General features: G+C 42.7%; 1 protein-coding gene across 2 annotated transcripts in view; it reads left to right on the plus strand.

The window, feature by feature from the left end:
• LOC126418672 (UDP-glycosyltransferase UGT5-like) overlaps positions 1–18,011 on the plus strand; it is a 114,431-nt gene that overhangs the window by 69,707 nt on the left and 26,713 nt on the right. For both annotated transcript variants that reach the window (XM_050085557.1, XM_050085558.1), the window contains exon 4: positions 12,760–12,982. In XM_050085557.1, coding sequence (XP_049941514.1) covers positions 12,760–12,982 — 223 coding nt within the window. The remainder of the gene's footprint in view (positions 1–12,759; positions 12,983–18,011) is intronic.

Raw genomic sequence — 18,011 nt, forward strand, 5'->3', positions numbered from 1 at the left:
TCTTTTGAAAGATTTTATTTATGATGAATTTTTGGGTAGAAAAAAATTAATTTATTGAGGAAGTTATCCTATAACTGTGCCGTTTTTGCCGATGGACGTACGGAAACCAAAAAGCTACGGTGCACAGAGTTCTTTCTTCAACTTCCATTGGGAAGCACGGATGCATAGCTAGTTATACAATAGTTTTGCTTTTTCGTGTCATCTTTTATTAATTATTTTTTGGTTCGGTAAACTAAGCAAAATTTTCAAAACTAAGCTCTAGGGAACTCACAAGAGCACACTGATGAGCCAACATCAGAGCGTGCAAAAATGTGACAGGACATAGAGAATGATCCATTGGACGATTTTAGATAGAAAATCTTGGGTCAATGAAGCCAGCTAAAGGAGATACGGAAGTAAACTAGTGTACCGCTTTGTTTAGCATTACTGTTTTCCATTATATTTACAACTAAAATGCGTACTAGTTTACTCGTACTGTGGTGTTTATTTACATGTACATTCTTTACTTTCTGCAAGGAAACAAGGAGGACGAGCGTGATTACTTTGAAGTCATGACGCAGGTTTACTTTTATTTATCGTATCGTATTTACATTGTCCCCTTGGCTGTTCGTGAGAGGATGTGGATACAACACGACGGCGCACCGCCTCACCTCAGTGTTGGTATCCGCAACCATCTGAACGCTGTATTGCCCGGTCGCTGGAATGGAAGGGGACGTCCTATTCCATGACCTGTGAGATCACCTGACCTGAATCCCCTTGATTATTTCCAATGGCGATATTTAAAGTCGCTTGTGTAAGAGACCCCAGTGGATACGGAGCTGAAATTAGTTCCCATAATTGTAGCTGCCTGTTCAAAAATGGTTCTGAGCACTATGGGACTGAGGTCTGAGGTGATAAGTCCCCTAGAACTTAGAACTACTTAAATCTAACTAACCAAAGGACATCACACACATTTATGCCAAAAAATGGTTCAAATGGCTCTGAGCACTATGGGACTCAACTTGTAACCCCCCTCTCACTTATCGACCTTAATGACAGTGAAAAATTAAACCACGTGTACCTAATGGAAATTTGGGAAAAGCAATCGTCACCGAAGTTAATCTGCCGGTAAAGAGGGAGGAAAGGGTTATATCTAAATGAAAGGAAAAATGCAAATGAAACTGGTGGAAATTAATTTTGAAAAGGGGTAAAGTTAATAAAGAAAGTTAATGTGCGGCCGTTACGTTAACAGTTAACTAGCGGTAATTAGATATTTGAGATTTGGGGAAAATTACGGTCGCCAGTCCTATGGACAATTACTACAATTACTATAATAACTGAAAAAGAAAGGTTATTGCACATATAATTAGCACTAAAAGCGTGGCAACTGGAGGTTGACACGTGTTGTGTGAAAACTGAATGTTTGTCTGAAGTAATAAATTTCGCCACACCCTGACTTAATTTAGCAAAAGAATTAATAAAACTGGAAAATTGAAAGTTAATTTAGTGAGTGAAATTAATAGTGAACTCTGTTTCTGAAGCATATCGAAATTCAGTAAAATACAGTTAGTCTTGGGCTACCTCAACAGTCATTTCAAAAGCTACTTGAATCTAAGCAATTTAGAAATAAGAGATTTAACTTTGAACTTGAATTAAATGATTCTGAACAATTAACAATAGTAAAATTTAGTACGTACCAAGCTGAGCTGCAGTCACAGGTAAGCTAAAATATGCTAACAAAACTCGCACTCTTAATTTGTGCTCGTGTAATCTAAATATTGTAGCCAGCTATGAATACTTTAACTGAACTTTGAAATTAAAGCAGTGAAATTGAATTATATTATTTTAATGCTGGCGTTTGAATTTCAACGACACTCAGGTTCATTTCGGAAAAGGAAGGGACCCTGCTTGGCAATGCAATTGGGACAATGAGCAACAGAGGTTCATGTTGCTGTAATTTCGTGATGCAACAATTTTAAAAGCTGAGGTCTGCCATACAGTTCTGAAACTTTACGTGCTTTTAGTCTTCCTTGTTGGTTGATTGAAGGTTTGAAGTCGTCATCGAGGAGGTGGCGACAGTCAGTCATTGTCGGCCGTCGCTGTTGCAGAAGCTGGATGCTGGCGCGCCTTCTTCTCGACACGGTCACAAGGCGAAACGGGCTCTTGATGTGTGCCAGCTAATGCATCCCGTCCGCGACACCGTGCTAGAAACTACACTCCTGGAAATGGAAAAAAGAACACATTGACACCGGTGTGTCAGACCCACCATACTTGCTCCGGACACTGCGAGAGGGCTGTACAAGCAATGATCACACGCACGGCACAGCGGACACACCAGGAACCGCGGTGTTCGCCGTCGAATGGCGCTACCTGCGCAGCATTTGTGCACCGCCGCCGTCAGCGTCAGCCAGTTTGCCGTGGCATACAGAGCTCCATCGCAGTCTTTAACACTGGTAGCATGCCGCGACAGCGTGGACGTGAACCGTATGTGCAGTTGACGGACTTTGAGCGAGGGCGTATAGTGGGCATGCGGGAGGCCGGGTGGACGTACCGCCGAATTGCTCAACACGTTGAGCGTGAGGTCTCCACAGTACATCGATGTTGTCGCCAGTGGTCGGCGGAAGGTGCACGTGCCCTTCGACCTGGGACCGTACCGCAGCGATGCACGCCAAGACCGTAGGATCCTACGCAGTGCCGTAGGGGACCGCACCGCCACTTCCCAGCAAATTAGGGACACTGTTGCTCCTGGGGTATCGGCGAGGACCATTCGCAACCGTCTCCATGAAGCTGGGCTACGGTCCCGCACACAGGCCGTCTTCCGCTCACGCCCCAACATCGTGCAGCCCGCCTCCAGTGGTGTCGCGACAGGCGTGAATGGAGGGACGAATGGAGACGTGTCGTCTTCAGCGATGAGAGTCGCTTCTGCCTTGGTGCCAATGATGGTCGTATGCGTGTTTGGCGCCGTGCAGGTGAGCGCCACAATCAGGACTGCATACGACCGAGGCACACAGGGCCAACACCCGGCATCATGGTGTGGGGAGCGATCTCCTACACTGGCCGTACACCACTGGCGATCGTCGAGGGGACACTGAATAGTGCACGGTACATCCAAACCGTCATCGAACCCATCGTTCTACCATTCCTAGACCGGCAAGGGAACTTGCTGTTCCAACAGGACAATGCACGTCCGCATGTATCCCGTGCCACCCAACGTGCTCTAGAAGGTGTAAGTCAACTACCCTGGCCAGCAAGATCTCCGGATCTGTCCCCCATTGAGCATGTTTGGAACTGGATGAAGCGTCGTCTCACGCGGTCTGCACGTCCAGCACGAACGCTGGTCCAACTGAGGCGCCAGGTGGAAATGGCATGGCAAGCCGTTCCACAGGACTACATCCAGCATCTCTACGATCGTCTCCATGGGAGAATAGCAGCCTGCATTGCTGCGAAAGGTGGATATACACTGTACTAGTGCCGACATTGTGCATGCTCTGTTGCCTGTGTCTATGTGCCTGTGGTTCTGTCAGTGTGATCATGTGATGTATCTGACCCCAGGAATGTGTCAATAAAGTTTCCCCTTCCTGGGACAATGAATTCACGGTGTTCTTATTTCAATTTCCAGGAGTGTATTATAGCCAGTCGAGCGCAATTACATGCTGCCCAACCCCGAACGCGCGGCAACTTGCGGGAGCGTCACACAACACACCTGCTCCACTGCACTACTGCGGCCAGACTCTCTCTGCCCGCGCTCCACGCGACAGAGTTAACACTTCCAAAGATCCTAAACACTTTGGTTCGCCACACGACCTATCGATGTAATCGTTCGATAGTATAGTTTTCCCTAGGCCAGACCCAGCGTATAAATACAAATAATATTCACAAAACAAACCAATTATAAATCGACATAAATGCATATATATATACAAATAGTAAAACAATTACAATATACAAAGACACAGAAATGTTATATCTTCAGGTAACAAAATAAGGAAAAAAATTTGCAGTGCAAGAGATGGAAATAGGAGGATATGCATTTCCGGTGTTACTAACTGCTATGGTTATCAGTCCCCTAGAACTTAGAACTACTTAAACCTAACTAACCTAAGGACATCACACACATCCATGCCCGAGGCAGGATTCGAACCTGCGACCGTAGCAGTCGCACGGTTCCGGACTGCGCGCCTAGAACCGCGAGACCACCGCGCATTCATGCCAGAGGCAGGGTAGCGGTCGCGCGGTTTCAGACTGAAGCGCCTATAACCGCTCGGCCACACCGGCTGGCTGTAGCTGTCTGTGATGTGATTCTGGTATATTTGTCAGGCTGCGTCAGAACCTTGCTCGCCGATCTCATGCTTGCAGTGAGGCTGACGGCCGTCAGTTTCAATACATTTTATAAGACACAATACGATTGATAGGTTCACTGTGTCGGTGATGGCATTTGCAGTTAACTGTAACTAACGTAGATCGAAAAGTACGCAGTAATGTCATTTTATTCCTATTATCTCCTTAAGCTGGTTTCTCCGACCTCAGGTTCCGTATCTCAAATTGTTCAGTGAAGCACCGTCTAAGTCCTGTTACATTGGTGCACACTCCTACAGAAACACCCTGCATAATGACCACCGCCCAGCCCACAGCGAGACTGAATCCGGCCCATTGGTGTTGCGGCACAAGCGAACACCCACAGCCACAAAAACCAGCTCGTAAATGACGGTAACTGCGTAAACTGATCGCAGACTTGTACATATCTCCAGAAACTGACAAAGGACTTGTCGGATTGATGCAACGCGGAATCGCTGCAGCGTTGCCTTGAAATGGTGAACCTGCACGGTATTAAGAAGATGGTAGTCATATGTTTGGCTTGTCGGTTGTAAGTAAGGCGGCATTAAAATTTATTACTACCATTTATATATTGAAGTGTTTTTTGAATATCGTCGTCATTATTCATGTGACATTCGGTGCTGGATAAAGCCTCCTCTGAACTTTCCATGCTTTTCGGCTACCTCCATCCGTTATGCTACTTGTTATTTTCTACTGTCGCATCCCGTCAGTCCAAAAAAGTTTCGAGACTGAATTGATAACAAACATGGAAAAGTTAATACGGGGCTTTTAAAGCCTCAGGTGTTTTGCTTAGGCCCCCACCACTTGAGTACAGCGCACGAACTTTCGTACACCCACGTGAAACTTCCAGAAAAGTTCTACTGCAGTTTGTCATTTTGTGACTGATAACGTGGTGCTTTTTTCCATAAGGAAAAAGTTATCCGTGTTTTGCACTTGAATTACAGACTTGATGATCCCAAACAAAGATGGAATTTTTGTGGATGACTATGTGCCATGTCACAAGGTCGCTGTTGGTCGCTATTGGTTTGAAAACATTCTGGACATTTCGAGTGATTTGGCCACCCAGATCGCCCGACATGAATCCCTTCGAGCGTTTATGGGACGTAATCAAGAGGTCAGTTACTGCACAAAATCCTGAACCAGCAACACTTTTGCAATCATGGACGGCTATAGAGGCAACGTGGCTTAATATTTGAGTAGGGGATTTCTGACGACTTGCTGAGTCCATGCCGCATCGAGTTGCTGCATTACGACACGTATAGGAGGCCCGACTCTATTTTAGGAGATGTCCCGTGATGTTGGTCACCTCAGTGTAATTAGATCCTTATGCCCTGGTATTATGTTGATGCATAGGGATTCAGCCATTATTACTGTTTGGTTCTTGTAGTGAAAATATGCACCTGATAAAGTGGCTATAAGCTACGAAACCGACAGTATCTTAAAAAAAAAACTGGTTCAAAATACAGATTTTTGCGGAGTTGTACCAAAAAATGTATACCACAGTTGCGGATGCTCCGACCACACAGTCTCTCGCGAACGTCGGGTCGTTAGGATGAGCGACATGCCAGCAACATGCCGACAGTCGCTTGGCTATAGTTCAATAGCTGAGATCTTGAGCTGTCACACTTCGTTTACGGCGTTAAAAATTAATATAAAAATATACAGTACAGATATAAGCAGAGACATGCTTAGAGTAGAGAGATAGTCAGTTGGGACACTGAGAACCATTCAGTGTTTTTCGGCAATGAGCCCCGCTTCTGTTTGTGGTCGTCACTTCCACGCCAACCTGTTTGCAGCCGACCTGACGGAAGCTCGCGGAAAGCAGTAATTTTCGGTACCAATACAACAGCAGGAATCAAGGTGTGTGGAGCTGTTTGGAATATGACTACAGGACTGTCTTGGCAACTGTTGAATGCGGGCAAAGCGCTCGGCCGTGTATCGCAAGCAGGGTAAGTGCTGGTGCTGCATCCTTCGTACCAAATATCAGGCGGAAAATTCGAGAAGGTTCATACAAAATCCAATACCCCGCGATTCGCACCGCAAATGCCTTGTGAATGTATGGATTCCTATCTGACATGCCAAGTCCTCTGATTTATCTCAGACACAGAGTGTCTGGAATTCGATGAGGAGATGTATACTTTCCCACCAGCTTCTAGCCCGTAATCTTTATGAAGTTGCACAGGATATTTATTACTAATTTATTTATTGTCAGGTTCCTTGGGACCACGGGACCAAAAGCTACTTGGCCACACAACTGGTCAATACATAGTTTACAGAATATAGATTAGAAAATGTATGAACAAAGAATTAAATAATTAATAAAACACGAAAGAAGAAGACAGACACTGTACGAACAAACATGACATTACAGAGAAAACTCAAATAATGCGAAGAGCTCCTGTTCTGAATATAAAGAGTGTGCCACAGCGACACGCTTCGCCATGAATATGAATACTTGGAATTTATAGATGAATTTTTTTTTTCAGTTTTTCTGCAAGCCTTCTGTAAATAGCTCTAAACAGTGCACAGCATTATGTATAAAGTGTAAGCGGATGTTATCCAACTGTATACCATTTTATAGTTCAGTGTTCACTAAATGAAAGTCGCATTTTCTTCTTAATGCTTCAACTGTGTCAACAACAAATCCCACGATGGAATATATCTACAGGGACGGTAGAGTCATAATTCCGGAAAACTGAAGTTCGCGAACCAACATCGCAGATCAGTCTGACAGCCCGTTTTTGGACTAAATGCAATCTTGGTGAATGCTCGGAGCTGCCCCAACATGTAAACCTACACGAGATAATAGCGTGGAAGTAAGCAAAGGATATGCGGAGACAGTGGAAATCATTCTTATAGCGACGACAGCAGCATTCAGTTTCTGCGCAAGATTTTGAACGTGATACTCTCAAGAGAGTCTTCCCTCTACCCTCAGTACTGAGATCTGAATATGGTGGACTTCGCTGACAATTTGACTACCTTTGGACAGGGAAAATTCACTTTTTCGAGCATTTCGTGTAAATAAATGTACGCAATGTGTTTTGTTCCAGTTAAGCGTTAATTTCCGAGAGATAGATTCCGAGAGGTAGATTGTAATGTTACTGAGGTCCTGTTAGCCACATCATTTGTATTAAGTTTACATCTTTCACAAAATCACTTCCATCCTCTGCAAACAGAATAACTGTTCTTTCATCAGTCGTGTTTAGTAGCAGGTCAGTGATACATATCACGAAAAGCAATACACGCAAAACAGAACCGTGTTACACCTGCCACTTGACATGACCCCAGTCAGATTCAAACCTCTTCTATGTTTAATGAATGGAGGACAGTCTTCTGCTTCCTACTTCCCAGGCATGAAGTAAATAATTGCTCAATTTTTTTCCTAATTTCATCATATTCGAACTGATGTTAATAGGATTTCCACCGTTTAAGGTGGGACATTATTTCACCTTGTACAAAGGACTTATCGCAGCTGAGAGCTATCTGTGTACAATTACCACACTTGACAATATCTTCCTTGTCCCTGAGCACCAAGTCGTCTGAAGTTCTATGAATATTAATCGATTATAGCCCTAGTCTGTATCCCATGGAGGAACCCGCGTAGCTTACATTGTGACGTCACAGATTACAGGAGGAGGGAGGGCGTGCTGGTATGAACTTTGTAGCGAAGTTTAAAGAACAAGTAACTATAGAATTACCATTTATTTAACAGATTGAGCGCGCTCATAAAACTGCATTTACGTGAAACACACATAAAAATACTGCTCCTATGTCTCCACACAGCAGACGACTATATCGTACCGATCTTTATTATTCAGCTATTATTTGTATAATAAGCAGACACAATATGGACGCGCAATTGCTCACACACAAAGGTTCAAACTGAGAGATTAATCGAAAGCAAAGTTCACCACTTTCATTAATAACTGCATGGTCGAAGCTGGCTCATGTCTAGCAGTGAAAGCAATCATGAAAGTTAACTCGGCACTTAATACGTGAAGTGAATCGTGACCAATTAAGTAACATGTTCGGTTCCATCAGAAATCATAAAACAGTACTGAAATCATCACAATACAGAGTTCTGCAGTGCACCTAATGATTAAGTTTGTTATAGAGAGTTCAGACTCAAAATCGAGCTAACTTTCATCCAAAAACCACTGTTCACGTGTCCACAGAACCTACACGTCAATCGTACTTTATCATGGACCAGCGATTGAATGCTGTCTAAGAAACCTAACCTCTCTTGTCTCCATACACAGCGACCAAACAAAATTCGCAGTAGGCGAACAGATTAATCAGTAAGACGCATTTGCCATGGGTTCTAGGCATTTCCTCCTATCATAAGACCGGAGAATAGCCCTTGATCCTTCATAAAATTCTTCATCCAGTTTGACGCCTAATAATTTGAAAAAGATGTCTCTACGCTCGCATTCGAAGTGCCGTCTAGTAAGGCGACAGAATATCGTAGTGGACCATCTTTTCCAGAGCTATCTGCGAAGATTACATTCAGTTGCCTTCCCTTGGGGCTAATGCGAAAGTAAACCAAGAATTTACATCTGAATTTACCCTGTTGCATGGTTAGGACAGGTGGTTAAACGTACTTGTTGTGCTAGTAATCAATTACAATACACTCTAAGACGAAAAAGGAAAAAAAAAACACGAAGAAATTATGCAGACTGATCACACATTAATATTCATGCAGTTATCAATGAAAAATCACAAATTGTGAACTTTGGCCGCCGATGGATCAGTGTGTGACGCTGCAGTGCAGTTTCACTGCGCAACTGGCAGGGAGAGTAAACAGGAGAAATGTTGCTACCAAGACATAAGGTGTGTACTCCGCTGTACACTAACTGTGCCTCGCAGACAGGCACAAAGAAACCTCTTTGAGTAACTGGCGAATCACTCGACACTTCAGTAGGAGCGACGCCGTTATTCGCCGATTTTGGCAGGAATGGGCTAGCCATGACCGAACACAGCGTCAAGATGGAAGCGATCGAGCTAGAGAGACAAAACGTGAGGCTCGAGCAATTGTCAGAGGGGCACTCATATCCCCGGATTCATTATCGTCGATCCAACGTACCACCGGTGCTTCAGTGACAACAAGGACAATTAACATGCAGCTCACAGAAAGGTATCTGAGCTCACGGCAACATCTGCTCCGACTGGCATGACCTCCGTACACCAAGAAGTACATTTGCCGTGGTACCGGGCACTATTGGAGCGAAATCTCTTCGATTGGAGTAGAACTGTCTTCATTGTTGACTCCCGCTTCGAAATGAACCGCGGAAATTGCGAAGGTGTGTCTGGAAACGTCCAAGAAAGCAGCGGTATACCAAACTGATTGTCGCCCGCCATATGGCCCGACAACCAGCAGTCTTAGTCTGTAATGCAAATTCTTTTCGTAGCAGGATCGCTCCTCTTGACATCTGTGGCACCTCTAGAGCACAGCGGCACATCATTGATATCCTACGCCCCATTCTGTTGCCCTACATGGCGAGCCATCCTGGGCTTACGTTTCAGCAAGATAATGCCCGTCGCCTCACGGCAAGAGTTCCTGCTGCTTACCTTCGCGCATGCCAAACCCTACCTTCGCCAGGTACGTCACCAGATCTCTCCCCAATTGAGAATGTATTGAGTACTGTGGGCAGGGTCTTCCAGCCAGTTCGGGGTTTTGGCGATCTAACGCTCCAATTGGACAAAATCTGGCAGGATATCCCTCAAGAGGACATTCAACAACTCTGCCAATCAGTGCCAAGCCGGATAAGTGCACACATAACGTATAGAGGTAGACGAAAGAGTTGCTGACATTTTAGATCTGTGAAGCTTCTTCTCTTCAATAAATCATCCAATTTTTCTGAAACTAGTTACTAACTTTTTCAATCAGTGAAGGCTATTCTCTTCACTAAATCATCCAATTTTTCTGAAACTGTTAACATTTGTTTTTCGGTACATCTACACCACATCGTCCGATTTCAGTCCAATTCGGCTGATTTCTTCATGGTACGTCTTTTATCTTTTTTATAAAGAAAAAGAGTATACATCTAAATAAAATGACGAAGTAGAGTAAGCATATGCTGTATTGTACATTACAAGGTTCAATTTTCGTCGATTGCCTTTTTTTTGTATGCAAGGTGTTACAAAATGGTATGGCCAAACTTCCAGGAAACATTCCTCACACACAAAGAAAGAAAATATGTTATGTGGACATGTGTCCGGAAACGCTTACTTTCCATGTTAGAGCTCATTTTATTACTTGTCTTCAAATCACATTAATCATGGAATGGAAACACACAGCAACAGAACGACCAGCGTGACTTCAAACACTATGTTACAGGAAATGTTCAAAATGTCCTCCGTTAGCGAGAATAGATGCATCCACCCTCCGTCGCATGGAATCCCTGATGCGCTGATGCAGCCCTGGAGAATGGCGTATTGTATCACAGGCGTCCACAATACGAGCACGAAGAGACTCTACATTTGGTACCGGAGTTGCGTAGACAAGAGCTTTCAAATGCCCCCATAAATGAAAGTCAAGAGGGTTGAGGTCAGGAGAGCGTGGAGGCCATGGAATTGGTCCGCCCTTACCAATCCATCGGTCACCGAATCTGTTGTTGAGAAGCGTACGAACACTTCGACTGAAATGTGCAGGAGCTCCATCGTGCATGAACCACATGTTGTGTCGTACTTGTAAAGGCACATGTTCTAGCAGCACAGGTGGTGAATCGACTAAGTACAGTACATACTGACGAAACTAAAATGAGCTCTAACACGGAAATTAAGCGTTTCCGGATGCAAGTCCACATAACATCTTTTCTTTCTTTGTGTGTGAGGAATGTTTCCTGAAAGTTTGGCCGTACTTCTTTGTAACACCCTGTATAAACATCTGGGATTACTAAGAGATTCCTGCAATAGCCCTATATCAGAATTTTACAAGTCAGAGATGTCTTCATTATAGTCATTCTTCTTCTTCGCCATCACTCTCCCTCTCTGACGATCAGTTTGTTTTTCTGTCGTGTTTCTTCAGTTTCTTCCCGGCGTATTTCTTCCATCTAACCCGGCAGTATGTCTCGTCCTCCATCAATTATTTTTATTCTTTAGTCTGCCCCTCTCTTCCAACCAGTACACAAAAACATCTGGGTATACTTCTCCTCTACCAGCTATGTAGTATGAGTAACCAAAGTCCATGCAAGAGAGATCTCAATAGTCCACAGTTACCATCCAGATGTACAAGATCCTCATCTGTCCCACTTTCAGATATGTAAACTCTGCGTAGATGTCCATTCCATCCAGTTTCTGTTAACTCCATTGAGCTTCGCTGGACAGTACCTTTCCCAAAACTGGATTGTCCTTCTAATCCATATCATGCAACAACTCGTTAAGTTCTCATATTTCCTGTAATAGCTACATAATTTTCGCCTGTATTACATCGTAAATTTGAATCTCAACATTAGACTGTATCCTTCCTTGCATCTACACATCGGAAAAGGGATCATAAGGTATTTGTAGCGGCAGTGCCTTCACAACATATCGTAAGGTCGCTTTTGGAGTATAAGTGTAGAGGTAGATAATTTAAAAAAGCTTCGCATCGAGACCAGGATATCATTGGAATTAACGCTTCCTACCAATGGCAATCCACCCTACCAATCCTAGCCGCAATAGGCATCCTAAAATAATGAAAATAAACGAGGCAATAGACTCTTAACATCTCTTTAGCAACGAGACTGGGCAAGAATATGGCACAAGATTGGCTGTGGCCCTTTTCGGAGGAACTACACTAGTTGCCTGGAGTGATTTCGGAAATCCGCGGAAAGTTTGCCTCAGGATAACCGGCTGGGAAATTAAATCCCATTCTCCCCGAATGCTTGTCCACTCCCTCGATCGGTGCATCATTTCACTTATTCTGACGGCTCCATGCTCATGTTTGATTCTTAGCTTCCTAGTATATCCCGGTTCAGAAAAACCGGGCCCCTTTTTGTTCTACCTATCAAATGCAGTACTTTCGCATCATTCTCCACATCGAAACCAAACCATTTACAAACGACGTATTATCATCCTGAGTCTTCCATGATAATTTAAATCACCAGCATCCCATCACGCATCTCGTCATTATTTTATCGTGATCACAGTTTATTCCTAATTTTCAGCTAGCTTAATGCCGAGATTGAAGTGAGTAGCATAGCTTGTGCCTGTGTTCCTAAGACTGGACAATGTAAATGACAAAATAAATCTCAGAGATAATGTGCGTAGCTTACTACTAAATTCAAACAATGCCGGAAGTCGTATATAATTACCTAATACAACTGTTGGTGTTGCTAATGCAAAATTGTTGCACTTTTCCCGGAAGTCATAAACGAAATTTACTTTCCCGGTTATCAAGAATAAATTAACTTCAAAATAAAGTTAACTACAATATTCTGACAACAAACTGTTTCCTGTCTGCAGTATTTTCAGAAGCTTCTGGATGATGCCAAGGATGGAGTAATACTTTTCAGCCTTGGATCTAATCTTCGCAGCTCTGACATGCCTGAAGTTAAAACAAAAGCATTTTTGGAGACATTTTCTAAAATGAAACAAATTATTCTCTGGAAGTGGGAAACAGATGATCTGGAAGGAAAACCTGAAAACGTAAAAACTGAAAAATGGCTGCCTCAGTCGGATATAATGGGTAATGGTCTTTTGACTTTTAGTAAAAATTTCTTAAAATAATTACCTGCATATAGCAATTCAAAATTTTATTTTATGCACGTATGTTTTTGTAGTTCATAGGGAATACCTTTTGCTGTTCAATGGATTTTTTTGTAATTGTCAACATTTCTATTGGTTCGACGTAATAACTCATATATTATGCACGATTCTGATCGATCTACGGGTCTACTGTGTGTCATTTACTTGAATCACTATTTGAGTGTTTGAATAAACACTGACTGATAATTCAATTCCTGGATCTGGTAGGAATTTTCATTTCTTTAAAATGTCGTAAGTATATGCATAGCCGGCCGCGGTGGTCTAGCGGTTCTTGGCGCTCAGTCCGGAACCGCGCGACTGCTACGGTCGCAGGTTCGAATCCTGCCTCGGGCATGGATGTGTGTGATGTCCTTAGGTTAGTTAGGTTTAAGTAGTTCTAAGTTCTAGGAGACTGATGACCACAGATGTTAAGTCCCATAGTGCTCAGAGCCAACCATTTTTTTATATACATAAAAAAAGTATGGATAATAAGCTATATCCTTGTTTAAGTCCTGTATTTCCTAAATCTGTTCACTTCTTTTAATTAGTGTATCTACGAAAAAGTTGATATTCCTGTACAGACTCCTTATTACTAAAATTGGGTTTGGAAGACAGACCTCATTTTCTACTATTTGCCAGAACATTATTCGATTTGTGCTGTCAATCGTCTTATCAAAATCAATAAAAGTGAGATGTTTTACCAGATCCTTTCCTTTTCTTTGTTTTGTTATTTATGTAATGATGAATACATTATCCATGCGAAATCTCCCTTTCCTAAATCCATTTTTCTCTTCTCCTAATAGACAATCTGCAATAGTCTGTTATGTATTATTTTAGTACAGATTTTATATCGTACATTCATGAGACTAAATTTTCTCGCTTTTTTCACAGTTATTGCGATATCCTCTTTTGAATAGATTTTTAACTGTAGCTGTCGACCAAGAAAGACGAACGAGTATCTGACAGTTTTTCCTGCATTTACTGAGCAGACGCTAAATTCTTAATTTGCGTGTTATATAACTTTATTTAATCTTTTTCACTCCATTGAATCCAGGTACCTTCCTATGTTTTACATATCGTAATAGTGTATCTCGTTCTTGTAATGTTATAGAATCTAAGTCTGGAATCTTATTAGGTTTGTGCATAAGTTCGTAGTGTTTTTGTTTTACACTCTGGTGTTTCGGTTGCTATGGGTTTACTTGTCGACTGTCATTTTTTATTTCTAATTCACTGTTGCTATTTGAGTTTACAAATTGTCATTTTGTGGTTTGGAGCTGTTGATTGGAGCTGTGGACGCTGGAAAATGGAGTGCCTAGAGGAGAAATCGGAATATTTCCGACATATTTTTCTGTTTGAGTTTATTAGAGTGGTGACAACAGCGAAGGCAACCAGAAACATTTGCGCCGTGAATGAACATAATGTCATTGGACAGAGCATGGCAAGAAAATGGTTTTCTCGTTTTACGGAGGATCGTTTTGACATTAGTGACTCTCCACGATCAGGAAGACCTTCATGGTTTGATGAAGATCGTTTACACGCATTAATTCACAATGATCCAGGTCAGTACTGGAGAAGTGGCAAATGTGGTGAACTGTGATGATTTCACTATCGTGCGACAGTTGCATGCAATGGGGAAGGTTCAAAAATCGGGTATATGGTTACCGCATGCTCTAATCAAAAATCACAAAAATCAGCAGGTGGCCATATATGAATCTATGCTAGCTCGTCATCAGTTGGCTTGTGAGCAACACCGATCATCGTTACTGGTGATGAGAAATGGTGTCTTTACGCTAACATAATGGAAAGAAAGGAATGGTTGAGCTCAAACAAGCAGTATCTGCACGTAACGACAAAAGATAATGTTATGCATCTGGTGGAACAACTACGTTGCAGTGTACTACGAATTGCTTTTCCTAGGGATAACCATCACTGCTGACGTTTATTTCCAACAACTGAGACGTCCTTCAGCCGCAATCCTAGAACAACAACAAGGAAGAATGCATGAAGTGATGCCTTTCCACTGTACAGTAGTTTGGTTGGGAAGTCATTTCGCAGCCACCTTATTCACCTGATCTTCCGCCTTCAGATTTTCACCTCTTCCGTTCTCTACCGAACAGCTTTCAAGGAACTTCCTATCCGGATTAAAATGTGCTCCGAATATGGCTCGACGAGTTCTTCGTCTCAAAACCACGTGTTTTTTACAATAGCGCAATCGAAAAGTTAAACCAGCGTTGGTAGACTTTGTAAATAGTGAAGGAGAGTATATTATTGATGACTAAAGTCTCTGTTATGTGTGTCTGTTGTGTTTATTAAACTTACGGAGAAACGCTACGAACTTACGCACCAATCCTACTCACCCATGGGACCTGTCTACTTCTATGTCACTCAGTCACTCATTATACCACAGCCGTTAATAATGTCTTGCTTACTGTTGTTCGCGTAATAACTTTAATCTCGCAGTATCTTTTTATGACTTATTTATGTGCTAATTTAGTTTAAATCCAATTAGTTGCCTTCCACGTACGTCGTAGCCTATTTCACGTATAAACTTTTTCCATGTTTCCTCGTGGGCCTTTACATACTTCATAAGATACATCAGTTTTATTTTGTAAACATATCTTGTATGCTTTATGTCGTCTAATGATAACGACTGTATTTGTCGAATCGTTAGTCGTACTGACGTCACTGTTTCTAGGATTACTTTCAGACTCGGCTGCTGTAGCTTACAAGGGAACCTCCCCATCGCACCCCCCTCAGATTTAGTTATAAGTTGGCACAGTGGATAGGCCTTGAAAAACTGAACACAGATCCATCGAGAAAACAGGAAGAAGTTGTGTGGAACTACGAAAAAATAAGCAAAATATACAAACTGAGTAGTCAATGTGCAAGATACGCAACGTCAAGGCAAATTTGCGCTCACGAGAACCGTGGTCCCGTGGTTAGCGTGAGCAGGTGCGGAACAAGAGATCCTTGGTTCAAGTCTTCCCTCGAGTGAAAAGTTTAATCCATTTATTTTCAGTTTATGTGACAAACTCTTATGTTTTCATCACTTTTTTGGAAGTGATTATCACTTCCACAAGAAAACCGAAATAGGGTAAGGTAGAATAATCTTTTTACCCATTCGCCAAGTGTACAAGTTAGGTGGGTCGACAACATATTCCTGTTATGTGACGCACATGCCGTCACCAGTGTCGTATAGCATACATCAGACGCGTTTTCCTGTGGAGGAATCGGTTGACCTATGACCTTGCGATCAAATGTTTTCGGTTCCCATTGGAGAGGCACGTCCTTTCGTCTACTAATCGCACGGTTTACCGGTGCGGTCGCAAAACACAGACACTAAACTTATTACAGTGAACAGAGACGTCAATGAACGAACGGACAGATCATAACTTTGCGAAAATAAAAAAATTAAACTTTTCAGTTGAGGCTAGACTTGAACCAAGGACCTCTCGTTCCGCAGCTGCTCACGCTAACCACGGGACCACGGCGCTCCTGAGCTTAAATAACCTTGATGCTGCCTATCTTGCGCATGGACTACTCAGTTTGTATATTTTGCTTATTTTTTCGTAGTTCCACACAACTTCTTCCTGTTTTCTCGACTGATCTGTGTTCAGTTTTTCAAGGCCTATCCAGTGTTCCAACTTATATCTAAAACTGAGGGGGGTGCGATGGGGAGGTTCCCTTGTTAGAAGTTGTGCACAGCCTTCAGCTGTCATATAACACCGACACTACTACGTAGACATTGTTCTCACTGCAGCGCCCGCCACTACCACAGTTCCCTGCCCTACCCTGCCGACTATGCATTTCAAGGAGTTACACTTCATAGAGCGGTTTAGACGCTGATTACAGCGCTTCTTACGGCAACCAAAACTAGCTTGGCCATGTTCCTTGTGGTACGAGGATTACGATTAGCCGGCCGCTGTGACTGAGCGGTTCTAGGCACTTCAGTCCGTAAACGCGCTGCTGCTACGGTCGCAGGTTCGAATCCTGCCTCGGGCATGGATGTGTGTGATGTCCTTAGGTTAGTTAGGTTTAAGTAGTTCTAAGTTCTAGGGGACTGATGACCTCAGATGTTAAGTCTCATAGCGCTCAGAACCATTTGAACCATTTTGATTACGACTGGCCAATCCGCTGTTGGTGTTCGAAGTATTAGCAGTGCTGTTATTAGTGAAGTATTTCAATGGCAAAAGTGCACTTACGACGAGGGCAGCTTTTCCGTGACGAGCAACTGTTGCTAATGGCTCGATGAATCGTAGAAAATGAAGATTACCAATTACGAGTCTGATGTTGATAGCCAGTGAGGACGTTGTTCTTCTTTTCTTTCACTGTGTAAATAACCGTAGCTGCACAGTTAGCTGATACTTCGTTTCTCTCGTAGGAATTTCAAAGAACTATGTTCTTCATTTCTTCCGCTGTGTAAATAAGCGTAGCTGCATAGTTATCTGACACTTCGTTCCTCTCGTAGGAATTTTAAATTTTAATTATGCTCTTACTAGCAAGTGTGATGAAAAAATCTTAAAAAATCGTGATGTGTTGGGAAGCAATAGCCAAATATGTTAGAGAACCTACAGCCCGAATATGAGAAATCGTGATTCAGCTCCCGGCAATCGTGAAAATACAGTTTTTGCATGAGTGGCTTTTCACGGCATGATCATTTGCAGTACAGCAAGTGCACTTGTGTCTAAACATTGCTGCTCGTTTTGCTCGCAGCAATTTTAGCTTTGCTCTTAAGTTCCTTCCCAGCCACACTTCAGGAAATGTCAGCTAACCTTATCAACAAAGCGAAAGAAGTGAAGAACAACATTCCCACAGGCTATCTACAGCTGACTCATTGTTCACCGTCTTGACTTCTCCTGATTCAGCACGTCGTCACCAACAGCTGCACGTCGCGTAAAATCTGCAAACATCGTAAGTGCTAATTCACTTTTGATTTTTCTGTAAGATGTATGTAACGAAACATAAATTAA

The sequence above is a fragment of the Schistocerca serialis genome, chromosome 9, assembly GCF_023864345.2.
Source record: "Schistocerca serialis cubense isolate TAMUIC-IGC-003099 chromosome 9, iqSchSeri2.2, whole genome shotgun sequence".
NCBI classification, from domain to species: Eukaryota; Metazoa; Arthropoda; class Insecta; order Orthoptera; family Acrididae; genus Schistocerca; species Schistocerca serialis.